The 26,626-nt window shown below is 39.7% G+C and overlaps 1 protein-coding gene across 4 annotated transcripts; it reads right to left on the bottom strand.

Annotated features, from left to right (window-relative positions):
• Window positions 1–42: 42 nt before the first annotated feature.
• EXOC3 (exocyst complex component 3) lies at window positions 43–26,452 on the bottom strand. 4 transcript variants are annotated; one of them, XM_040549376.1, is made up of 13 exons: window positions 26,350–26,452; window positions 24,246–24,430; window positions 19,924–20,143; window positions 16,200–16,881; window positions 11,612–11,729; window positions 10,536–10,661; window positions 8,844–8,944; window positions 7,193–7,303; window positions 6,318–6,468; window positions 4,921–5,043; window positions 2,287–2,448; window positions 1,298–1,425; window positions 43–860 (listed from the first exon to the last, which is right to left on the bottom strand). In XM_040549376.1, exons 2-13 carry the CDS (start codon window positions 24,387–24,389, stop codon window positions 689–691), a joined length of 2,238 nt encoding a protein of 745 aa, XP_040405310.1. In that variant the 5' UTR covers window positions 24,390–24,430; window positions 26,350–26,452; the 3' UTR covers window positions 43–688. The 4 variants fall into 4 exon arrangements, with proteins under 4 accessions (XP_040405310.1, XP_040405311.1, XP_040405308.1 ...); XM_040549377.1 differs by lacking the exon at window positions 26,350–26,452 and adding an exon at window positions 26,270–26,288; XM_040549374.1 differs by lacking the exon at window positions 26,350–26,452 and adding an exon at window positions 25,043–25,816.
• Between the last annotated feature and the right edge of the window lie 174 nt (window positions 26,453–26,626).

Genomic DNA, 26,626 nt, shown 5'->3' with positions numbered 1-26,626 from the left:
CTAACTCTATACAGATGTAACGAACAGAGAGCTGAAGGGAGCGATGGTTCAATATTTTATTGAAAGGGGGTGCTGTATGTGAGAGTTTTAGTGAATCAATGACGAAAGTTTTTGTACCTCAAGTGTCCTTTGTAGCTATTTGTTTATTCACCCTATAAGCAAACTCTTCAGTCCTTTTGTCAGGGAACTGATTTCATAATTAAGCTTTCTGCAATAAACTATTTTACACCAAAGTAAGTACATATACAAAGTATAACACGAAAGGAAATTGAGGAAGTTAATATACAACCAAGGCAGTGCCATACAAAGATAGTTCCAAGAGTGAGCTTAGGTGCTGTAAGCAAGGTACGTTGGGATATCCAGCACTAACACGGTATCTTTATATGGCATTGCAAACATACTTCACAAGAAAAATGTACTTGCTGACAACAAAAACTGCTGAAACAAATGAGTCAGTAAAGAACCCTCTGGTCAATAGAAGCTGCATTCTGCAAACAGTAACATAACCTTTATAATCAGATTTCTGAGAGAAGACTACCTCCCCACATCCAAGTCTTTAGAAAGAAAGATACCCAGCAAGTATCAGTGTGGATTGAACTGTACTCAAAAAAGCACTACTACATTTGCCCTCAAATATTTCAAACCCGTTGATCCCAGACCTGTAATGACACCTAAACAGAGCTGTCAATTACTTAAGAAGTTTTGGCACAGTGAGAGTAGGAACTGTAATTTCTTTAAAAATTGGCACATAGTTTGGATTGGGTTGGCTTGGACCTTGATCCAAAGTCTCAATGATAGTCTGCTTCATATCTCTGCTGGCATCTCCCCTCACTGTCAGCAAGGCTGCAATATGGTCATCCCTGACAAAGAAAAAAAGATGAAAGATGGCATTAGCTTTTGCAGAAGTAAGATTTTGTCACAAATATCACAGTTCACAATCCTTTCAAGCAGTTTCAGTGAAGTCTTCTAATACTTGATTAGATTTTTAGTCATCAACAACTGGCTTTTCCAGCTCAATAAAGCAGTATTTTGGCTGCTCTTAGGACTCTAAGATGCATTTTATCCTCACAAAACACAGAATGGAAGTATTCTCATTATTTCTTTGCTGTCCCAATGAGTACTTAAATACACGTACCTCCTAGTCCAAGACATGTACGTTCTCTATTAGAATTTTAAAAAGTGGCTGTATTCTAAAATATGAATAACACATTATACATTGTTTTAAACTTATCCCAAGGCTACAAAGAAACTATGACATTATCCATCTATTTTTGATTTTGAAGGCAAAGAGAATTACCTGATATCTGGGTATTTACTGACTAAAGTTGAAACTTCCAAATAGAGCAGTGAAGGATCAGTTAGTTTGATAACCTCTGCAATAGCTTCAATGATATCACAAAGTCCTTCAGTGTCCTCTCCAGATCCCTACAAGATGAAAAATAACAAACAACAAAATAACTAAAACAAAAGCAACCCCTCAGTATCTATAAACAATCATTATTATTTTGTCTGTCAATGATGTTCATTTCTCTAAACAGCTGAATTTTCAGGCATTAAGAAAATAAAGTATTTACAAATCATCACATTTAGCCTCTTCTATTTCACCGTTCTTCCTTGTCCAGAGACCTACCCCCAAAATATCAGTTAAAAAAAAAAAGCCCCCTAGTTTTTTAGGGGTTATCCTTCTCTGCACTTTTCCTGATCATCTGTTGGCCCTAAGGGGTTTCCTCCAGATTCCCACTCCTTCTGTAGTTAAGATTCAGTATTAATTTTAGGCATATCTTCTAAGTTGTTTCTCAATCCCTGTTTTTGCCCTTTTCTATTTCTCCTGTCCTTTAGATGGGGTCAACATACTTTTCTTGTTGATTCTAAACAAAACATACTGCATGCTGCTTAGGTAATTAATAATTATCTGTTTGATGTAGTATCTGCCTTTCCTCCAGACAGGAAAAACAAGGTCCAATTAATTCTATTTTCTTACCAGACAACTGCTTCGTTCTTTCAATTACTCAGAATTCAGGGTACCTGCCTCTGTGAGGCCATTCAGATACTGCAGCTGCCAAGAGCTGTTTAAACACACCAAAATCGAAACCGGTGCTCAGGAACTTTAGCAGCAGCCCCGTGTTTGTTCAGAAATTCTGTCCATGCCCTCAACTGGCACTCTTGGTATTCACTAGTCACCCATGTTAGACACATGGAGATCTAACTTCAGCTGTTTTCCCCAAGCACTAAATGCCTGTGCTTTAAATCATCAGGTTAACAGCGTTACTCAAAGCAAATACTTACAGCTGCAAGCTTCTTAAACAGAAATCTGAACTGTTCTGCTTCTTTGATCATTTTTTCTGCACCCTCTTTTCTCTCTTCTGCATTCTTGAAAGATATACGTTTTAACATGATTGCTCTGATGTATTCCACAACCACTCTTCGATGGGCCTCAACAGTCATTGTCTGAAAGAAAAAGGTGGTAGTTGACGCAAGTGATACCTGCAAACATACCTGTTTTTTTTTTTTTTTAAAGCAATGATTAGGCTTTGAAACACGTATTTGTACTTTATCACCAGTCTACAGTTTTTGCTAATACTATACACTTTGAATGTCTTTAGATTTTCACGATGCTAACAAGTGAAAATCTGTCCTCCTTGATTGAGAAGGATGTGCCAATTAACAGAAAGAAAAAAATAAAACCAAGATATCTGAATTATTTTAGAGGAGCATGGGCATATCCAAAGATAGAGGAACATATGTGAAATGACTGGATGACCAGTCATAATACAGATCTGTGCTTGGCCTTACAGCAAAGCTTTTTGTCAAGGAATGAGCTGCCATCACAGAGGCTTTTGCTAGAGAACTCCAATACACTGCATAAAGCATTGCCTATCTGACCTATGCTACCTGTACTCTGGAGTCAAGTCTGGTAAGAAGTCAGGAGAGGGTGGACTCATAGAATCCGCAGGCCATACCAATCACTTTCTCAGATCTTCCTTTAATTGCTTTGCTGTTCTCAACTTGTCTTTTTATAGCAAATCACTCTACTGATGACTAAGAGAAGCATCCGTTACTGGTGTAAGGCTGATGCGGAGGCCCGGAAATAAACCAAAAAAAAGCCAAAACACTATCAGCTTTTCATCAACTGTAAACTGAGTGCTTAAATCCCACTTTTTTAAAAAAACAAAAAACAAACAAACAAAAAAACCTAATAATAGTGGGAAAAGTTACTTATTAAGAAGAAGCCCGCACAGCAGGTAGTCACAAACTTTTAAATCATATTTTTATTAGCATATAACGTGCTTTAGATTCAATCAATATCTGCTTTCAGTTGTAGTCAACACTTTGGAGAAAAGTTTCAGAAAGGAAAAAACAAAAGGCAACAACAGACTACTTAGTATTGGAAGCCACGGCCTCACCCAGGACATAGAAAGTGTGATTTCAAGTCCTAAACTCAAAACCATGCAAAAATACCACAAATATGCACCTTACTCAAGTTTACTGGTTGTACAGGGACGACTTCTCTTGTATTTGTGGAAATTATGCTAATTATACAGAGGAAAATTAACACCACAGAATATACCGTGGAAGACTAACATGTATGTGCACCATTCCACTGAAAAAGTGAAGAACAGCTCTATTACAACGCAAAAAAAACAACACTCAAGAAGTGTGATAGGGCCACAGTGTGATAAGGCATCCTCTTTGCACATGATGAGCACAGCAAAGCAGAATGAACGTAAAATCCAGATCTTCCCTGTTACAAAAGGCTATGTTACCCACTGGGCTATACTCTCTTCTCAGGTGCTCTGTTTGTATGGCTTTTAAAAACTGTATTTTCAGAACATGATTAACCAATAATATTTTAAAACCAGAATAAAAGGCTACCCAATGCCGGGGGAATACAAGCATGCCCCATCCAGTGCTAGAATATATGGTGTCTTGTGTGGGAAACTTCTTTGTGCTTGAGATACAATGGAATAGCAGATGTGATAAATGCTAAAAGATGTTTGTCATTTTCTTCTCATAAGGTGCCAATAAATGCTACGTGATGAAAACACACATGATCTCTGATATTGGTATTAAGGACTGAAGAAACCCATGTCAAGCACTATTACCTCACAGCAACAAAACAGTCCTGGAAAAGGAAACTGTTCCATGGCTCCATTTTGAGACTATCTTAAAAGCACTCCTAAGAGTTTCTTCAAAGACTTAATGTAAATTCTAATCTTGCTAACTTCAAATATTTCCTAAATCTTTGGGAATCATTTAAGACATGCTATCTTAACTGCGTACAAGTTTATTTAATAATTTACTTAATAAAAATTATTCTAATTAAACTAAGTAGAATAACACTAAAAGAAAAAAAGGATAACAAGGATAGTAGAAAAATCCACAGATCCCTTGACGAGCCACAGAAAAAAAAAGTTAAAAAACTAACCTAGGACATTATGCTGCAGTAACAGCATTTTAAACATGTTATGCATTTGTTAAAATTTATGTTGCCAATTTAGCTCTGCCTTATTGCACATATTAAAACTAGAAATTACAGACTGTGCAGTTATAAAAAATAATTACAGGCCAGCAAAGCTAGTTTCTGAACAGTTAATTTTTATCTGTCTACAGACATCTGACATGAGCTAGAAAAATACAAGCTGGTAAGAATACAATCTAATAATACACCAATGAGTTTTCTGGACTAAATCCTGTAACTCTGATCTCTCTCTGAAAACATTATGTGACTGAATGAAATAGATGAGCAATGCTAGATTCAGACTTCTGCAATATGATAATGAACAGTATTTTTTCCAGTGATGAATCAATTCATAATTCCCATTTGTTCCAATTCTATATTCCATACAGTGATCATAAATTAAAAACCAACAGGATATTCAGAGTATACTAGCAAAGTACCATAGAATATTCTGCACCTACCTTTTTATAAGGCTTTTTTATTTTTGCAAAATCATTGAAATAATCCTCTACAGTGACACAAATAGTTCCGACAGCATTAGACCCCATCAACCACTTCTTTGTCATCAGCTCATTGAGATGGGTCTGAGAAAATAACAATTATAATTGATGAGAACAGATTTTTGACACTTTTAATCACATCAGTGCAATTTAAAAAAACGTAGGAGACAATTTTAAGTGTTACGTATTTTTGAATTATTATTCCTTCAACAGGAAGAAACAGTGCAGAAAAATGATGCGATAAGGTTGTCAAAATGATAGCTGCCATAGAGTGTGCTACCCCAGCATAACACCAGTTGGGTATGGAAACCAAGAGCACTAACCTCAGCATGTTTCATGAGTTTTCCAAAATCCTTTAGGAAGTTCTCTTTTTAAATGTCTATGCTGAATAAAATATTATAAGGTGCAAGAACAAAACTGGCTTAAGAGCTGACGACTCTGATTTTAAATGAGGCACCCTTAAATTGTTGCAATAGTGAAATTTCGTGCTTGTTCTATTGAACTACTACTGGCTAGTCAGTTGTTCCTCTCTGATGGTGTCACAAATTTCTTGTGTCTGTACCAAACCTGGTGGCCTACGTGCCTTAAACCTTTCCCAGAACTGCACAAATGTAATTCCAGTATTCTCAACATCTACGTACCTATCTTGCTTTGTTATCTCCAGTGGAAAAATCCTTTGTGTATTAAAGCACTGTATAAATGCTAATAGTGACATGAAGACTGAGATTAAATAATTTCAAAGAATGGTCATTGGAATAGAGTGTCTCCTCATAATCAATTTACATAGTTAAAAATGAAATAAAGGTTCCTCCCCATACTCCCAACTTTTTTTTTTTTTTTTTTTTTTTAACTATAAAAAGCTTTTTTTTTTTCCTGTGGGATTCTGTATAAGCCACCAGAATTCCCAAACAGGAAAATTTATCAGTCAGAAATCGTCAACCTTTACAGTCAATTAAACAATCTTAATTCTTTTCCTTATTGAACCCATACAAAGATAATTTATTAACAGAAGTTTCCCAAATAATTCGTAAAACACAGCTATGTAAGTATTACTCTAAGTACACTCTACTAAAAAATATTCACTATTACTAAACACCTGTCTGAAATCATCTTATGAAATGTAACTAAAACACCTTTCAGTCTTCTATACTCAAACCAAAAAAATGAAGTATTACCAAAGTTTCTTGGCATTCTGCTAGCACACCAACCACATAAAATATGTTTAGCAATCAAGAGGCTTCAAAACTAGTTAATTCCTGAATTATTTTCCCTATAAAGTAACGCTCTTTGTTCTTGTCACTGCTTTTTTTGTTTGTTTTGTTGTTGATTTATTTATTTTTGAGGAAAAAAGTTCCAACCTCTAAATCCATGAAGACTTCATCTAGCAGGCTAGAGCATCCTTCTTTGGCAATGATGTCTAAAATCGCATCCATGCTTGCATGACTGCTTGACAATGTGTCCTCCAGTTCAACTTTCAAGTATTTCCTTTTCAGACTGATAATAGATTCTCTGTGACAAATAACAAGGCCTTTCATCATCCACTGAAGAAGATGCACAATTGCATTGCTACTAAATTTTCTGAGTACATGCACAGAAATAGACATACTAGTCTTATTTTTGCAAGGAAAAGTGATGTTTGCTGCTTGCTTTGGAAGCCTTAGTCAGCTTCAGTATGATTTTCCAGTGATGACACTAAACTTCTTGTATGTTGCTTAAAAAAACCCTACTGCTGATAGTAGACTTCAGAATGGCAGCAGAGAAAGATGAACATGAGATTGGATTGCTGAAATCTGAAACCTATTAAAGATTTTTCTTGTTTTGAAACATGAGCAATGAGGATTTCTTTCTCCTGTTGTAATATTCTGAATAAAGCAAACTATATCCCTAGTTTCCTCCATTTAAGTCCACCTTGATCACACTGCTTGAAGGTGAACTGTGAGAGAATAAACGTAAGATAAGAAGGCAGGTCCCAGACAAATTGAAATGGATTTCTGAAATTCTGAAAGCTGAGTGGATTTTCACAGGTGAGGGGTAACAGTTTGCCTTGCCAACAAAAGTATACAGCATCTGCTTCCTAAAACATATTTAAACCTATTGGTTTTATTTAGTCAGCTGAACTATTTTAACTGAAACCCTTTTTGTATATAGAATAAGAGAAAGTCCTGGGGACAGTATTTCAAATTAAATATCAATATTTATTTTTCCACAATACAGCAAGAAAATGCAGACTTACTTAAAAGTTTGACAATTGTTGATGACTGCAATCATGTATTGAACATAGCATTGTGGATACTGCCGATTTTTAAGATGTTCTTCTTTATATAACTGTGCTTCATCTTTGTACCTGCAACATATACAAGGAATGTCATAAAACACAGAAATCTATAATAACTAAGTACACACGGTAGGACCATAAGAGCCTGACAGGTAATTAGAAGTATTTTATAAGGGGGTGATTGGTGACAGCCAACATACCTTCACTAAGGGCAGATCATGCCTGACATGGTGGCCTTCTACGAGGGGATTACAGCATTGGTGGACAGGGGAAGAGCAACTGATGTCATCTACCTGGACTTGTGCAAAGCATTTGACACTGTCCCCCAGGATATCCTCATCTCTAAATTGGCGAGACATGGATTTGACAAATGGACCACTGAGTGGGTAAGGAATTGGCTGGACAGTCACACTCCAAGAGTTGCTGTCAATGGCTCAGTGTCCAGGTGGAGATCAGTGATGAGTGGTGTTCCTCAGGGGTCAGTACTGGGACCAGCACTACTTAACATCTTCGTTGGTGACATGGACAGTGGGATTGAGTGCATCCTCAGCAAGTTTGCCGATGGCACCAAGCTGTGTGGTGCAGTCGACATGCTGGAGGGAAGGGATGGCATCCAGAGGGACCTGCACATGCCTGAGAGAACCTCAAGAGGTTCAGCAAGGTCAAGTGCAAGGTCCTGTACCTGGGTAGGAGCGATCCCAAGCACAAGTATAGGCTAGGTGGAAAATGGATTGAGAGCAGGCCCTGAGGAGAAGGACCTGGGGGGGTTGGTTGATGAGAAGCTCAACATGAGCTGGCAATGTGTGCTTGCAGCCCAGAAAGCCAACCGTATCCTGGGCTGCACCAAAAGAAGCGTGGCCAGCAGGTTGAGGGAGGTGATTCTCCTCCTCTGTTCTGCTCTCCTGAGACTCCAGGACTCCCCTGGAGTCCTACGTTCAGCTATGGGGTCCCAAGAACAAAAAGGACATGGACGTATTAGAACGAGTCCAGAGGAGGGCCACGAAGATGATCGAGGGCTGGAGCACCCCTCCTATGAAGACGGGCTGAGAGAGTTGGGGTTGTTCAGCCTGGAGAAGAGAAGGCTCCGGGGAGACATTATAGCAGCCTTCCAGTACCCGAAGGGGGCCTGCAGGAAAGCTGGGGAAGGACTCTGTGTCAGGGACTTAGGGATAGGACAAGGGGGGATGGCTTTAAACTAAAAGAGGGTAGGTTTAGACTACATATAAGGAGGAAATTCTTTGCTATGAGGGTGGCGAGGCACTGGCACAGGATGCTCACATGATGTTTGGTGTCTCTGTTCCAGGTGGAATACAACCAAGGAGGGATTTTCTCTCTTCCTTACAAGAGAGGATTACCGAATTGAAATATAAAAAGAGGAAGTGACTCCAAAAATTAGAGCCATTTGCAAAGAGGAACTGAAAGTTTCAGTCATCAGCACAAAATAAATTCTTTGGGGAAAGAAGGAAGAATGCAAAACAAAGAAAAAAAGAAAGCAGAAGAAAGAAAAGCTTGGCTGGCATGTAAAGAGAAAGAAATGAAGAAACATCCACAGGAAAACCAAAGAGCAAAGAAGCAGAATAAAGTACTTATATTTTAAAAATTATTTTACCTGGTTAGAAATGAATTCATTTGTTGAAGACATAAAAGGAGTACCTTTGTTTTCAAATCTTCGCTTATTTGTGCAGCTACCTGAAGATTCTGCTCAAACATCTACACATAAAAAAAGAAGTCTAGTTGTCAACATAGGCCTCTCAGTGGTAAATAAAAGACAGCACAGTCACTATCACCAACTCTACATATGCTTTTTTATTTTTTAAATAAAAAACCAAGCCCAGGCAACTACTGCTGCTGACTAAAACAATATCCTTCCATCAATGTAATTAATAAAATCTTGACAAACATTAGCGTATGCTACAGTTTGTTCTGATACTGAAAACAGATGCATTCTTTCTTCAGAAAAGAAAAAAAGTGTGTGCTTAATATTTCTAGTTCAGTAGGAATTTGGTTTTATACTGGATCAGAGTTCTTGGGTCAGCTCCTGCAGCTAGTAATAACTAGCCTTGTAACTGCACCTCCATTACTTTCCCCTATATATGAAACTACTAAGTCTGCATTAGTCAAGCAGAAGAGATCCCTAAGCTTTACTAAACAACTAGGCATAAGATATAGGTGACTGTATTTGAGATAAGGGTACTGGCAAGAAAGGGTACAAAGCCAGGTAAAAATATGAGTTGCCTTTATGCTGAAATCACAGAGTCACAGAATGGTTTGGGTTGGAAGAGACCCCAAAGACCTCCAGTTCCAACCACCCTGCCATGGGCAGGGACACCTCCCACTAGAGCAGGTTGCTCAAAACCCCATCCAACCTGGCCTTGAGATAAATTTGAAAGATTCACAATTAGATAAATCTCAACATTGCACCCCTTGACAGCACTGGTATGTAACATCAGCCAGCAGTTTTCTTTGACATCACACACTTTCTGAAAAAGATTACATGATGTCAACATTGGTGCTAATATAAATGTGAAAGAACGTGGCAAAAATCCAAGTGTAAAAACAAGAAGTATATTCCTTGGGAAACAAATGCAAGAAGAGTTCATCTTTATTTCATTGAAGGTGACTAATGTAATATTTGTAATCAGGAACTAGGAAATGAGCATAAACAGCTGATATTTTTCTGGTTGATAAAGATCAGTTTAAAAACATTCCCACCAGAGCGGTGCAGTTTTGTTTTGTGTGAGATTTTAAGGTCTTAGAACTAGTGTTATCTTTTCTGTTTTGAAGAGCACTAACAATTTGGACAGGCATTAATGTTAACTGAAGTAGTGTTTAAACAGCAGCGTTTTTAATCTTTAACAGAACTTATCTTTTCAGTATTAAGGTGTTTGTACAACTCATAATTTATAGGAACAAATACATGCTAAACTATCTCAATGCCATATTAACAAGTGATATTCCAATAACTTAGAAATCTACCATGTGAAATATTTCTATTACAAATTTGCACGAAGGGAGCTAAATAAAAACAGTCAACCGAATACAAGTATCAATAGGCTGGGCAAAATAGGTTCCTATTTTAGATTAAAAAAAGAACTAAGCCTCTAAGTATTTAAATGAAAAAGACAAACACTTCAAAAGAAAAAGCCCTCCACCTAACAACTCTACAGGAAAGAAAACTGTACTTCAATAGACTTAAAAACAATGGCATTCCAAACAGTTTGGCTTTCTGCTCCCTGCCTCCACCCCAAATCCATGTTCTACTTCTGTAGCTTTTTTCTAGAATAACCAAGTTCTCTTATACCTGAAAAACGATTGCTGGGAGCGTAGTCTGATAGTACCCATCTTGATCTGCTTCTGGTTCAGTTTCTTTTACCCAATCTTTTTTATCTGTCTCCAGTGCTTTCCGTAGCCAGCCGATGATGTTAGACTACATTAAACAAAGCAACCAAGAAAGAGCAAAGATTCTTTAATCTCGCACAACAATAAAAACAAAACACTACAATATTTGGAATAGCAGCCATAGCGACAAAGCGGCACAGCAGCAAGTAACAAGATGTGATGGGTATCGAGTCCAAATGGTTGCTGTTGCTGCAAGTGTTTTAGTAGCTACCACATTCAAGTAGCTGCAAACCTCCCTCCTCTTGGCAGAGCTCCTAGGCTTAGGAGGAATTCCATTGAACAATACAAGAATACAAGCCAGTCCAAAGTTCCACCTACCCCATTATCCAGTCTCAGGGGCAATCAGCACTGAATCATTACAGAAATATACATTTAAAAGTCTGACAGTCACGTACCAATCCCTTTGCCACGTAGTTGACCAATTTCCAGTGACTTGTTTGTCAAGCAACATGCAGTGTCACCTGTCCCAAGCAAGATGCTGTGCCTGTATATTTGAGATGCACTTTAAACAGCATCCACAAAAGGAAATTCTGATTGTGCTGTTGACAGGCGTGAAAGGAAAAAGGCTCCCAAACATACCCCATGAAAATCCTGACTACGTTTAAAAGATCACATCGCTGTCAAATGTTGGCATAGTTACTACAGGGACCAAGCAGCATTCAGCAGCTTTTAAGTCTAGTCATACCTTAACTACTGGCACTGTGAATTCACGTCTAAGTATTAACACTGCAGTTCCTTCCTTTCTAATAAAATACGGTTAATATGGCCTGTAAAGCATAATTCTTTGAAATGTCATGATCTACATCCATAAAGGCATCTGATTATAAATAAAATAGTACACGGTATATGAAAATTTATAAAAGTAATGATATCAAGTTCACATTTATCATACTAGTTTTCTCTGATGCAAGAACAGCTCGTTAAGCACAGAGGCACAGCTGTCCATCCATATGAAGGTACCTTTGAACTATTACTTACAGTAAGTGTTGACATGTACTTGCTGAGAAGCTGATCTACCACATCTTGTGAAATCAAAAGATTCAGAGAATTTACGTCCACTTCAGGAGATAGTTCTGAATTTCCCATCATCTCTGTACTGAGATTAAAAACAGAACACAAAAACACCACAACATTGCAGATTAGTAAAGAAACGTGAGATGAAATTTAAAACTATACAGCTTTTTTGGTGTGATCACTGTAAGGGACAATTTTCCAGTATCTATACATTTCTTAATAATGCCAATAAGAATATTTACAAGGAATGTAAATAAAACTACATAAAAGAAAAAAATAGGATATAAAAAAATGCTTTAGCCCACCATATATGAAGTAAAAAAAGCGCTACAGAAATTTTAAATATTTAACCCTTTCATATATATTTTGACTTACTTTTACGTAGAAGTGATTGCTTCAGACTGAATAAAAGCCAACTTGTTCAATCTGCGGGTTCCTAATAGTGGATATCTGAATTTTCAGAGGTGATGACAGACAACTTAAACATTCTCTATTTTGAAATGGGAAAGACCAGTTCTAAGTATGAAAAATTCTGAGCAGAGTTTCTCAGAAGACTTTCTGTTGTACTACTTATATCCATATCAAAGCTAAAATGGATTCAAATAAAATCTACACCAATGCTGCTTGCATCGGTAGAGGATATACCTAACGTAAGAGGAGGAAACATCTTACAAACTAAATCAAAAGTGCACATCATTGGTACAGTATTGTAACAGCACTACTGACTGTACTTGCAAAGGAGAATTCTTGTTTTTATAGGATTGGAGAGACTGGAGCAACCCTCAGGAATATTTCAACAAGGATTATATAGAAATAATATACAGTGATATTTTTCATCTGGACATTATAAGATTGTATAATGAATTGCTCGCATAACTAAAATCAAAAGTTATGCCAAAGCATAAAATAGCAAGAACCCTCAATATTGTGAGCTCAAAAAAACCTACCAAAAAAACAAAAAGCAAAGCAAAACCACACTCGGAGTGTTTTATCAACAACTGGTGCAAATATATTCAATAACAACATCTTTTCACATTCCATTTCCAGTGTGCTTTTCAGAAGGAAGCCAGAAAGCTTACATTTGCAGTGGCAACTATAAAGAACAGTGATTAAGAAAAAAAAGTTTTTTCCCCTCTGAAGTGTTTAGTTTGCAAATTCAAATTGTTCTCTGGGGATATGCAGTGAGTCAGCACAGTGGTGCTTCCACATCACGAAGAACACTGGAGTCCTAAAATCCTACTACAGCTAACCACTAAAAACAAAACAAAAAAAATGCCCTTGTCTTTGAAACCACAGAAGCTCGTGCAACTGCACACTTTACATTAGTAGTATTGTCCTGACGCTGTAGGAATAGAGCCTGAAGGCATAAAGGGGCTCAAGCTGCTCAGAAAGCTCAATTCCGTTCTGCTGCTCTTCACGGAAAGAACACAAGGAACCTGCTCCAGAGTCATTTGGGGGAAAAGTGAGAATCTGGTTATGACATTATGCAATATGAGAAAGTGTTTCCAACCTCATTGTGCCATCATTATCCCTACTTCACAAGGCCACAGGAACATCGAGCTTTTCTCGAAGCTTATCAACTGAAGACACAAAATAAAGACCACAGACTCCCACATCCAGCCCCCAAAGACCAGAATTCTTGCTATACAAAACTCCTTTCCTGATTGTCACAACCAAGCACCTGGGGGAAGGAAGTGACAGACACCCTCTTGGAAGTGTCAGGAGGCTTCTAACTGTAGGGAAGAGTTAATCCCCATCAACAAGAAGTTTATAATTAAGTTGAAATTTCAACCAGAATTTTCAACCAGAATTGGATTATCAGGAAACTAACACTAGAGAAAACTTCTATTCTGTCTTTCATGCCACCAATCCTGCCCTTGTTAAAAAGGTACTCAGCCCAGGGGCACTATCCTGATAGACAGCACCATTCCTTCTGTTCACTAGGGGGACGATTGCTGACACTGTCTGTAGCAATGCTGGTGAACTCTCAGCAGTTTTATCAACACTTGATTAGCACCTGACGACATACTATGGATAAAGGCATCAGGATCTTAACACAACTTAGATTCTTCCCAAAACACAGAATAGAGCCCTGAAGCCAAGCCAGTGTAGATTTAGTAACTGGAGTATTTTTCCAAGGCTTTCATTGACTTAAACATGAGAGACAAATACATCTAACACAATAAAACTGCATCCCACTCAAATATTAGTGGTTATTATTCCACGTGGAGGATCAGCTATTTCTTAGCTACGAACAGAATATGGTTCTAAAAACAGCTTCTGAGACATGCTCTGGTAAAGTAGAACATGATTATTTTAAATCCTTGCCTTACAAAAATTGTAAAGAGAAGTTATGAATAGTTTTCTTACAAATTCGTTACATGGAAGAAACCCTGAATGCTTCTCTTTATTGGTCAATATTTTCTCAGCTGGCTTTGAGATGCAGTTGTAACATACAACTTTGTATGTCCCCTCTAGTGTTCAACTACATTTATTGGAAGTAGAGAAAGATTAGAAAGAACAAAACTATTTTCCCCCATACGATGTTCCATAGCAGTAAACAAGGAATGGAACAGGGATTTTCTATTTGTCATACAAGGAAAAAGAAGGTTAAACAGAAGTTACAGAAGTTTTCATGGAGTCATACGGGCCACTCTCCTTCACAGTTTATTATAAACATATCCTTAAAGAGATTTGTTTAATGCACTGTTAAGAGATGTCCAGTAGCTGAGATGTGGTAAGCTCTGCAACTGTCCTGCTTGAGTGCTTCAGCTTTCCCACTCACAGGCCTGAGCTGATTCCACCACCCACTACAGACATACAAGAGAGCTAATTGTTATCGTCTTTATAATAATCCCTTGTACTCTAAAGGAACACAATTACTGGGCTGCCCTCTCCTCTTGGGCTTTTCTATTAGAAAAGCGCGAAACTCAAACCCTTGATTTTTTCCTGAGGCATCTCCTTTAGTTTCCATCACAGGTGTTAGGTAAGAAGGCATCCTCAGATACCCTGTACCATACCTACTCCTCTATTTTACTTCCTTTCCCAGATTCTGCCATCAGGACCTATGAGCCACATCACTTGCTTTTGCAGAAGTGATCTCTTTTTGATTTATTTCCTTGGTAAATAACCACATTGTTGTCCTTCCTACTCAGGAATACATGGAGTAAGAGTTTTTGCTAATGGGTTAGACAACTCAAAGTTATTTGCTCTACTTTCTGGGGAAAGGGCAGAAGGGTAACTTCAAGACCAAGACCAGTCAGCCCAGGCCATAAATGAAGAACCTGGGAGCAGGATTTCTGCCCAGACCATGCCTCCCTAAGCAGAGGAAGTCCTATATTTCTTATTTTTCATTTATTGTTGAGTTACTCCTCTGACCTGCTATTAACTATGAAGAAAAGGCCAATGGACTTAGCTACTTTATCCTATCAGTAGCTGTATCCTTATCAATAGCTGCATCCCTCATTTACCCTGCACGTGTATATAGGCATGCGCTAAGGAATGCTCCTGAGTGGTCCCTGCAGGGAAGAAACGCAGGAGAACGTCACAGTGCAGAGCAAAGCACAAAGATCTACACACAAAACATCTTCAAGGTGGTTATAAAAATTCCGTGGAATGGGATCATTTCCAAATTATTTGCTATATGGTGTCATACCCTAAACCTACCAAGTGTTGAAATAGGGAGATGGAACAATTGAAGACAGCAAAAACACACACGCTGCAGACTCTGGGTCAACGCCAGCTATTAAGGACAGGATTACAGTCATAAAGCACAGAAAAGCTAGCATTACTTTTTCCCAAATAAATCAGTTGCCCTAGTAACTACGCGTCAGCAAGAATTAAACAGTTGCCATTTGAGCTGTATCTACCTAGAAAATGGTAAGACAAACCAAGTGCTTAAGTTATCCCCAACAAATCACACCACTCAAAACAAAACAAGAGTTTAACAGTATCACCGGAGACAACCTACAGGCAGAAACTCTTCTAAGTAAACAAACTGGCACATGGTTCCCAGGCAAAACCCGGAGGAAGTTACTACATTCTTTCCATTTAACTGTCATGAAGCAACACTTAAACAGTCCCAACCTCTGCAAAGGAGAACAATAGAAAGTTAATAACCACACCACTTTACTGGGGCTGTGGCCAACAACAAATGTTTTGCTTCACATTCGTGAACTCCTAGCCTCCTCTGTTCTTCCCAATACTTCACCGAAATGGCACACAAACACTTTTTTAGGCTGTCACTAGATTCAAGCAGGTCTATAACTGCATTAAAACCTCAAGTCTATGAAACAACTCAAGACCATGTATTAGAAAATCCAAAGAAGTTTGAAGGAGCAATTTCCAGAAAGCAAAAGGCATTAACAAATATCAACACATCAAGTTCCTTACTATTATTTTTCTGTTTTTTTTTTTTTTTCTAAATGGTTTTATCTTCTTACCTTCTTTATCTTTTATTCCATTAATAGACATACGTTTATTAGTACACAGCCTGTATTTTGTATGCTTACTCTCAACTTTTGCTAACGGGTTAAGACAAATGGGACCTTACCTTTTGTAAGTATTTAAAACCCAGGTTAGAAGGCTAACAATCTCATTTGCCTCCAGATCCTCTGCAGCAAGCTCTTGCATGCGGGTAGACAAAGCCTGATGGTACATGCTTAGCAATCTTTTGAAAATGTCATAATGTGGGGGAAAACATTGATCCAGTAGGGTTTTAGCCACTAGCAGGTCATCAAGGACGTATTTACGTATGATTTCTAGATGGCGCACCAGCCACATTTTGTCAGATTCTCTAGTATCTGCTTGCGTGCCTTCAATTCGCGTGCTCACAGTTCTTTCCAAAATGTTGAACATTTTTTCTTTCCACTTCTTTGGTCTGCCAGGAGGTATAAACCCAGTTTGTTTTTTCCGGTCTAACATACGCCTGTCAATTTTCTCCTCCCTTTCAATTATCCTAACAACAGAAACAAGCAAGGTTGGATCTCGACGGACTGTGACAAGAGACCTCTGAACCACCATCCACAGTTGCTTGGCCAACTCCTCAGAAAGTTTCTGCATATCCCCAAAGTATGTGTGGATGAGGTTCATGTCATGCGTGTTTTTGCTGTCCATGCGATACTGCTCGTACATCAGGTTATCACGAGAACACTCCAAATCCATCAGTTTTCGATGCGCCTGCAGAAGTTCCCCTCGCTCAATCAGATCTTGGGTCTCCCTCACTATCTCTGGAACTGAAACAAATGCAAAAGAAGAAGATAAAAAGAGTGTAACACAATCAAAATGAAAAAATAAACGTGAGACATTAAAAGCACAGGGAAACAAACTGGAAAACAGATGCGCCAATTGTTAAGGAATAATTTAAAGGGAACGATATTGAAATATTCAGAAACTGCTAGCGAACACTATGTATCTTCATATATTATCTACAATGCTTCATTCTGAACGGTGGCTGAACAAAGTTCATTGACAACAGAACATAATTCCCTTTCTCTCCCTCTCTCCCCTTTAAAAAAAATCCACGAAAGTCTACCACAAACCAAATTGCAGTACTTGGGCCCCCAGCACAAGAAGGACATGGAGGCACTAGAACAGATCCAGAGGAGGGCCACAACGATGATCAAGCAGCTGAAGCACCTCTCCTATGAGGACAGGCTGAGGGAATTGGGGTTGTTCAGCCTGGGGAAGAGAAGGCTCCTGGGAGACCGTATAGCGGCCTTCCAGCACCTAAAGGGGGCCTACAAGGACAGCTGGGGAGGGACTCTGTGTCAGGGAGTATAGGAATAGACACAGACACACAGACACAGATTTCTAGGTTGGAAGAGACCTCAAGATCATCGAGTCCAACCTCCGACCTAACACTAAGCACTCCACTAAACCATATCGCTAAGCTCTACATCTAAACGTCTTTTAAAGACCTCCAGGGATGGTGACTCCACCACCTCCCTGGGCAGCCCGTTCCAATGCTTAATAACCCTTTCGGTAAAGAAGTACTTCCTAACATCCAACCTAAAACTCCCCTGTCGCAACTTTCGCCCATTCCCCCTCGTCCTGTCACCAGGCACGTGGGAGAACAGACCAATCCCCACCTCACTACAGCCTCCTTTAAGGTAACTGTAGAGAGCGATAAGGTCTCCCCTGAGCCTCCTCTTCTCCAGGCTGAACAAGCCCAGCTCCCTCAGCCGCTCCTCGTAAGACTTGTTCTCCAGACCCCTCACCAGCTTGGTCGCCCTTCTCTGGACTCGCTCGAGCACGTCCATGTCCTTCCTGTAGCGAGGGGCCCAAAACTGAACACAGTACTCGAGGTGCGGCCTCACCAGAGCCGAGTACAGGGGCATAGAACAAGAGATACAATAACATAGAACAATAGAACAAGAAGTAACAGCTTCAAGCTAAGAGATGGTAGGGACAAATTCTGTGCTATGAGGGTGGTGAGGCCCTGGCACAGGCTGCCCAGAGAAGCTGTGGATGCCTCATCCCTGGAGGTGTTCAAGGCCAGGCTGGATGGGGCTTTGGGCAACCTGGTCTGGTGGGAGGTGTCCCTGCCCATGGCAGGGGGGTTGGAATTAGATAATCTTTAAGCTCCCTTTCCACCCAAAACATTCTGTGATTCTATGATAGTAGCTTTCTTATACATGAAAGGCTTTTAACGTATCTAAATCACTTACCCTATTGAACCTTAGGCTACATATATACAATTAATATTGACTTTTATGTCCTTCTTGAAGGACGGTTTTTGCTTGCCTAAGGCATGAAGGAAGAACAGGGATAATTACCTAAACTACTAAATTATTTGTAAGTTTTTTTTATTACTATATTCAGTATTTAAGGAATAATACAGAAGAGGATTAGGATTCTGTGGAAAAAAAAAAAAAAGAAAATCCCTGCAGGAATAAAAATCGACAATCAAAAAATGGTTCACTAAGACGGTCACAAGTAATCACTAATTGTGGTGAAAAAATTTATAATAAAAAACATTTGTTTTACTCAGAGCAAAGTTATATATTATATATATATATATTATATATATATATAGCTATACTGCGTAACAACCTTGAGGGAAACAATTTACACTCAAAGCCTCTCAGGATACCAGAAAAGAAAAGGCTTGTCATCTCAGTTGCACTCAGTGTAAAATAAAACAATACTGCCTTCAGAAATTCGTATTGGAGCATACAAAAATTTGTTCTTTGCTAGATGTTTCATGTAAGAAGAAACAGAACTCTTTTTCTTTCTATTACACCCTCTATCCAAGTTTTGTAGCGTAGCAGTTAGATGACCTTTGTAGAGAGACTAAACAAACCATCCTGTTACGAATGGGAAACAACAGTTCTTTACAGGTGCATTTTGAAAAACTACTAACGGGGGCGGAAGGAGAGAAAAGACTTAATTTTTTCCTATAAAATCAACGGGGTATGACTGATTTACCCCCCATTACAGTGGTAAAATTCTTAAAACAACTTACAAGCAGAAAAGCTCTGGCAAGGAATTCACCCCAATTCATGATGGAATGGAACGTACACCAAAAAGGCTGCATGGAACGACAGAGCTAATCCCACTTTATTTATCTTTATTTACAGTACCCATTATATCGCATCAACCCTATTCAATTTTGCAAACTCTGCTAGTTGTGCAGCGTTGCCTTCCATGTGTAGTTTCCTTATGCATCATATGGTTTCTGTGACTGTACTGCCTGATTCAGAAGCAAGGACTGTGCAGAGTTGAAACCGAACTTCAGGTAGCTCATAGGTAGGCTTGTAACATTAATGGAGAATCCTTGAGGTTCTTAACTGTTTTGTAAGCAAGACTGCTAGGAAATCTTCTGACTGAAGATCTTGCTGCTTGACATTCTGCAGTTGCTTGCAAAATTATTCACTTCCTAAAATCATTTGGGACTATTTTTACCCAACAGTCTTGCTGTGTGTATCCAGAACACTGGCAACATTTCACATCTTTCTGAATTTTCTTTCTGAACATGCTGCTTGCTTAGTTCAACCTTATACAGTAAAAACGTTATTTCTGCTACTGATTGCTAGCAAGAAATTTTCTTTGTGACTTCTGTTTGATAACGAGAGGCCAGACTGGAACTTTTTTGACTTGATATATATTAAATGGTTAAAAGTAACTTTTCTGAACCTATCTAGGTGATGCTTCCTTAATTTTTCATTCCCAATTAGGTTTAAAGTTTCCCACATTACTTGATAACCCTACAGCTGTTAGTGCCACTTTGAAATGCTTTCATCATGTGATAGATTATATAAAGAACATTAGATTACCTGAAAAGATGTTTTTGAGATTCTCTACAGCAGCTGCCAGTTGACTATGTTGCACTACAGCATCCTTAACATCCTTGAGGTTTTCGATGGTGTTGATGCTCTGTCTCCAGTCTTTATTGACATCTATCAAAGACTGCTGAATGTCCTTTACGTCATTCAGTGCATTGTGCAGTTGACTTAAACCTGTCCGGACTCCATCTAACTGCGACTGGATTGCTGCCTTAAATGCAAACAAAAAGACAAAGAAGAACTCTTACGTTAACCACTAAATATTATAGGTTCTGTATTTTCAACATTTCTCAGAAATTTTTATCTAGATATCAGTACCTAACATTTTCCAGAAAAAACAACTGGAAAGGCAATATTACAGCTTATTAGAAACATGTAATTTTGTGTTAATGTGTGCACATACTTTTTTTTTTTAATAAAAGTTTCTAAGGAGCTAGATACAACTGCTTTACCTGCAAAGCTGCAACAGGAGCTTAAGAACTTAGGAAGATAGACTTACAAAGACAATGACCTATCTTAAATCAGGAACATGGGAAGGGAGAATAAGGTTTCTTCATGTTTCCTTTATGAGTTCATTTCAAAGGGGGATATCAGAAGAAAGCTGATGCAGAGTTTTCCCCAGGATGTTTTGCACGCACAGATTCACAAAGCATTTTATTAAAGCAATTACGATTTTTTGACCTACAACTGAAAAGGTTCTAAAAAAAATTATTCTTCACTAAACAAGTGTTCTAAAAAACCCTTCCTGCCTGTGGTGACAGAACTGCAGAAAAATCAGAAATAATTCAGCCAAAACAAACAAAAACCCCCAAACCCCTACCAAGCTGCATAAAGCTTCTTCAATGTAAAACAAACAGATTGACAAGCCAACTCCTCGATTACTACAGCATAAAGTGAGGTTTTGGACATGGGTATCTCTTGTGACAGGTAGCACTTGAAATAATGACTCTTCAAATGGGCTGTTAGTCCAGAACGCCATTTCACAGTGCTGACATATTACAGAAGGTGTATTATAAAGCATATCTGTGCAAAAGAAATCAGATCACATCTTATTTTCAGAAACATGCAACTAAAATGAGATTAGGCAAATAGAAAATGAAACTGGAAATAACAGACTTCAAAGACAAGCCAAAAGCCGGACATTGGTGAATGCTCAGTTGCTGATCTCAAGAACTTGAAGAAACTTTGTAAAAAGAAACACGGCACGGACAGTTTAGCTAAGCTCTGCACGTATTTTTGCCATAATTCTAAGGTCAAAAAGCCTGAGCAGTCATGGGATTTTTTGTCTGATAGTAGAAGCCAAGAAGGAAATCCTGGTAACTATGAGCAACATTTATTGTGTTTTAAATGTACTCAGAAAGTCCCAGAAAAATCCAGTGATTCTTAAGCCACAATTTCAAAATACAATATGCAGATTTTCCTGATAAAAATGTATTTTCTGTCAAACTTAGAACAATTTAGCAGTGGTGAGGCATCTTTATCTGTCTAAAGAACTGCTGCATTAACAATTATTTCCCCTACAGTAACTGACATAATTAGGTTACCGAAATACTGTGTGGTATTCAGACAACTAGGGACGATGACACAATCTCCTGAGGCTGACCATATCTTAAAAAATACATGACCATTAAACATTCAGTACTTCTGACTCAACTTTTCAATTTATTCTGAGGCAAATCTTCCAAGTGTTCTAATTCTTACCTATTTAACTTCTGCAGAAATTTGATTATGTTAAACAGAAATCATCACTAATCTTGGACACTAACTCAAGCAGCCAAAGTAATTTCTAACAACAGACATCCACCCAGATGCCCAGTTTGTCTCTTAATATTGGGGATGATGGGTGATGGGGAGTGAGGGATACAGACTTTGCTTCCTAGAATGCATATTCATCTTCTATTGGACTGACCACTTTTTTACAGAACTGGTACCCTGGCTGCCTGGTCTCCTTAGAGGTCTATGGTTCAAATTCATAGCTGCACAGCAGCTAGGAACCAAAAAGCATGTTTATACTCAGGAAAACTCATGACTTATGAACTCTCCTAGTGCACATATCCAGTATTTCTTCAGGGTGAGAAATACTTAACCTCTCCAAAACTTAACCTTTCCCATTTACTGAACAAGTGTGAAAACAAAGTTGGCTGTCAACACTCCAAACCTCTCATGGTCTGCAATAGAGACCAGGCAGCTCTTTGCTTGCATTTGGACTGCAGAGCACAGAAGGACCAGCCCTCAGTGCTAGCTGGTCCTCAGCCATCCGTCATGTCAGAGTTCTGCTATCAATATTTAAAAATACTGCTTCACTAACCAACATCGGCCTCACACAAAGCAGGTTAGTCTTACAAATTTCAAAGTCAGAAGAAACGCAGAGAGGGGATCTAAAAATGCAAACAAGTGAATAACTGGAAGACGATGGAGAGACAGGAGTAGGATAACCAACTGGAGGAGATGCTGGCTTTTTGTGCTGAACACCATTCCAGACCTCAGCTGCTTCACCTCTAAGAGTGAGGCACAGCTACTACCCTGTCTTCCTACTCTTCCATCTGGATCAACTCGATCATTGCTATTCATGATCAAGAAGAAAATTGTCATGAAGAAAATTATGACAAAGGTGAAAGCATATCTAGTCAGAAAGAACCACCATGTTCATACTAAAAGATTTACCAGGTGTTCATTCACATAGACGAAGCAGCTTAGATTTTTCAACAGTGATCCAACCTGAAAAGCCAGCAATTCCTACAGACAGCGATCCTAATGACCATATCTTTTCATCTTCCCCATATTTACACCTGTCACAGTAATTCTTACGGGCAAAAACTGCTGTACTATCCATTGCATCACAGCCATCACCTGTTTCAGGAGTGCTTCCTCCATAGACCTGGAATGAGCATTTTTGACCATCTGTAGATGACTGAAGTTAAAGCAACATAAGGAAAATTACAAGGCAACTTTCTGACTACAAAGTGGATTGAGGTATTTACAGAACTTAAAGTTATATGCAGTCATCTACTGTGACGATTGTGCTGATGTGCTATAAATAGATCACAGTTACCATTGATCAATTATTAATGGATTTCACTATATGCCTCCTGCCTTAAATCTGAAAAATCCAAGTCATCAGGAGTATTTCTATACTAAAACCAAACAAAAATTCACATGTAATTTGCTAACTGATTCATCCTTGTGAAAGACAAGGGTCTCTTTTCTACTTCATGTAGACTTGCATGAAGAAACAAAACAGTTTTCAGATACACTAATTCATGCTGAAATATAACACTAGATGCAATGTATACCAGCCAGTTTGATCTGGTAAAAAATAAAAATGTTCCCAAAGCACCTTTTTTTTGGCTCTACTCCAATCATTGAATACAGTGGTCTAAGATGACTGCTGAGCACGTATGTGCTCACATATACACGTGTGAAGTGAGGGAGAAGTCACCGGGTCCAGTTGCACAAGAGACAAATGAAGAATATCCTAAGTGACCCATTAACACACAATGAACCAAGAAGCTTTCACTTAAACCAAATCCTTAAAATGTCCAATCTACCTGCCCCCTCCCTTGTTCATTGGAATACACTCTTTGCTTGAAGAGTCTGAAAGCCTTCAATTCCTCTCATGTTCCTTTCAAAGAGTTTTTTTATTTTATAATCTTTAGGTGAATAAATTAGAATTATTTTTTAAGCGGTTCTTCATCTAAAAAGCCTACTGGCACCCTGAATTTAACTGCTTATATTGAACTTCATGTTTGTTCTTTCTTTACTGTAAACGTAGTTATTGCTATTATGCCAAGAAGGAACACAGGCTATTTTCAGGACTGCACTGTAGGCAGAAACATTCAAGAAGTTCTCCGATTTTTTTCCCCCCCCTGACCTTCAGGAAGGACTCAGCCTTTTCTCCTTCATTCACATTGCCACACACTATCTACAAGATTTAGCTATCCGCCATAAACCCAAATAAAAGTCAGAGACTAAACATATTTTCAGCACTGATCTTGTTTCAGAGGCAATCCTTAGGTTTTATTACAAGTTCAATATTCAATCATTACAACAAAGGTTTACTGGCTGACAGGCTACACAGCAGAAGGTGACTTGCCTATGGACAACCCGTACAAGTTATAGGTCATAAGAACATTTGAAATGCTTGCTAATGCAAGCAGTTTTAGGATGCAAAGGTTTCGTTTCATTTTGCACACAGAGCAAAAATTGAAGTCCACAATTTAAAAACTATCTGGATGAAAATGTAAAGGGAAAAAAAAAAAAAAAGAAGGAACACTTTCTGCACAGTGGACACTCAGATTTATCAAACTTCATACCTTGAGCCGAGCTTCTACTGAAGCCTTCTTACGAGCTTCCCTCCTGCGATACTGCTCCACTTTGTCCAGCTGATCAGGACGCTGAAGCATTCCTGCTACCCTCTGAACAGCTGTCGCAACTGCTTCCCTATCCGTTTCCTCCATTGCTGATTAGAATCTCAAAATGCCTTCATAATTTAACAGCACTGGAAAGAAAAGTAACATTTTTAGAACATACGCTTTCACTTGATGGATCATTTCAAACTTAACTGGAGAAAAAACGTCAGCAATATGCCTGCAGTAGAATTTCTACTGAAGTCAAGACATGCATGCAAACCACTATCAGACTTTAAAAGCTGAAAAGGTAAAATCTGCTGGCTATCAAACTAGACCTGTTCATTCAAGATACTAATGCAAGGCAAAAAGGATGCCAACCACCAAAGATGCAAGATCATGGCATCCACAGAACTCCAAGGAATGCATCTGGAATTCTCAATTCCTTCCAAATAGGAAGGAAGATGTTACACCTCGAGTCTTGGAATCAAACAGAACACTTCCAGGTTCTGAAGTTGTGACCACAGAGAGTACGCTTTCATGTCCATATTATTCCTTTAAAGTACCTAACTTTCAAGGCAGCCTGCAAGTACATCCCTTAATCTCAACAGATCCTCCATTCACGTCTGTATCTCTAATATCTTCACCAATTGCATGCACATGTATTTACTCCAGGACTATTTCTGCAGTGGGAACTCATGACCTACTTTACTTTCCCGGCTATGCAATCATACCTATCACTTCTCTACCGACGGCCTGTTTACCTTAAATGCTGTTTGTCTTCCTACTTCACATCTCAAGGCACAGGATTTCTTCCTGCCACTCACACCTTAGAATTAATACCCCAATTTTGTTTAGCTCTATTTATTTCCATGCTATCATGACCTTATCAATAATTAAAAAGATAGTTATTCTAAAAGATGTTACTACATTTTTTTTTTTACTTTACTAAAAAAGTTACTACAGAAAACAACACTGCGGTAGACAGCTTTATGGTGAACTACCACCATTATTAACAACTCCGGATATACAAAACAGGGTTACGACAGGTTTAACACACGCAGCCATTGCCCAGGCACACCAAGCAGCCCTCATGCAGAAAATTACAGCACCCCAAAACCTCCCACATGATTTTGTAGCAACTTGCTGAGGCGGACAGGCTGCCGCCCAGCCACCAACCGTGCCCACAGGAAGAGCAAACTTCGAGGAACCACGCCAGCTTCACACAGGGGCGGTTACCCCAAACCAGGCGTGCTTTCAGAGCGACTCGCTGCAGCAAGCGAGCAAAAGAGAGCCCAGCGTTGTCTTGGACAGGCTTCGGCAGCAAGCACACCCCAAGCCCCCCCAAACACACACCCCTAAGTACCCCCCAAGCACACCCCAAACATTCATCCAAGAACCTTTTAATCAACTCATAAACACCCCTCCAAGCACACAAAGACCTCAAGCAACCTCCAAACACCCCCCTAATGCCCCCAAACATTCCTCTAAGCACCTGAGCATCCCCTAAACACCCCCCTAGCACTGCCCAAGCACACACCCCAAGCATCCCCCAAGTCCCCCATGCACATACCCCCAATCACGCCAACCTAAACACCCCGAAGCACCCCTCATGCTCAGACCCCAAGCAGACCCCCCCAAACACCCCAAAAGCACACACCAAGCCCCTCCCCACACTGCCCCAAACTCCTCCCCTTAAATACCCCCCAAGCACACCCCAAACATTCCTCCAAGCACCCCTCAATCAACCCCTAAACACTCCCAAACACCCCCCATGCACAGACCTCAAGCGACCTCAAGCAACCTCCACATACCCCCTAAATACCCCCAAGCCCACCCCAAAACACCCCAAACACTCCTCCGAGCACCCCCTAAACACACCCCCCAAGCACCCTACAGACCCTAAACACACCCCAAGCACCCCCCAAGGACCCCCCAAGCACCCCCCAAGGACCCCCCAAGCACTCCCCAAGCACCCCTCACGCACAGACCCCAAACAACCCCTAAGCACCCCTCACAGCCCCCTCAGTGCCCGCCCCTCCCCCCCCAACCGCCGCCTCGCAGCCGTTACCGGCCTCTGCCAGGCGCCCCCCTCCGCAGCCCGCCCCCGCCCCTGGGCGCCGCGCTGACAGGCGCGCAGCGCGCGTGCGCGAGGCCGGCCGCGCAGGCGTCTCGGGAAGGGAAGTGGGGAGGGGGGGCGAGGGGAGCGAGGCGCGTGCGCGCTGCGCCGCCTCCACCTGTCGCCGGGGGCATGCGCGGCCCCGTGAGGTGGCGCGGGTGGGTGGGGGCCGTCGCTCACTGTCACCGTGCGGCGGAGCGTGTCGGAGTTGAGGCCGCTGTCGGTAAAT

This window comes from Cygnus olor, chromosome 2 (assembly GCF_009769625.2).
Source record: "Cygnus olor isolate bCygOlo1 chromosome 2, bCygOlo1.pri.v2, whole genome shotgun sequence".
Lineage (NCBI taxonomy): Eukaryota > Metazoa > Chordata > Aves > Anseriformes > Anatidae > Cygnus > Cygnus olor.
The sequence above is the reverse complement of the archived record's forward strand: the minus strand, read 5'-3'. Positions and strand labels throughout refer to the sequence as shown.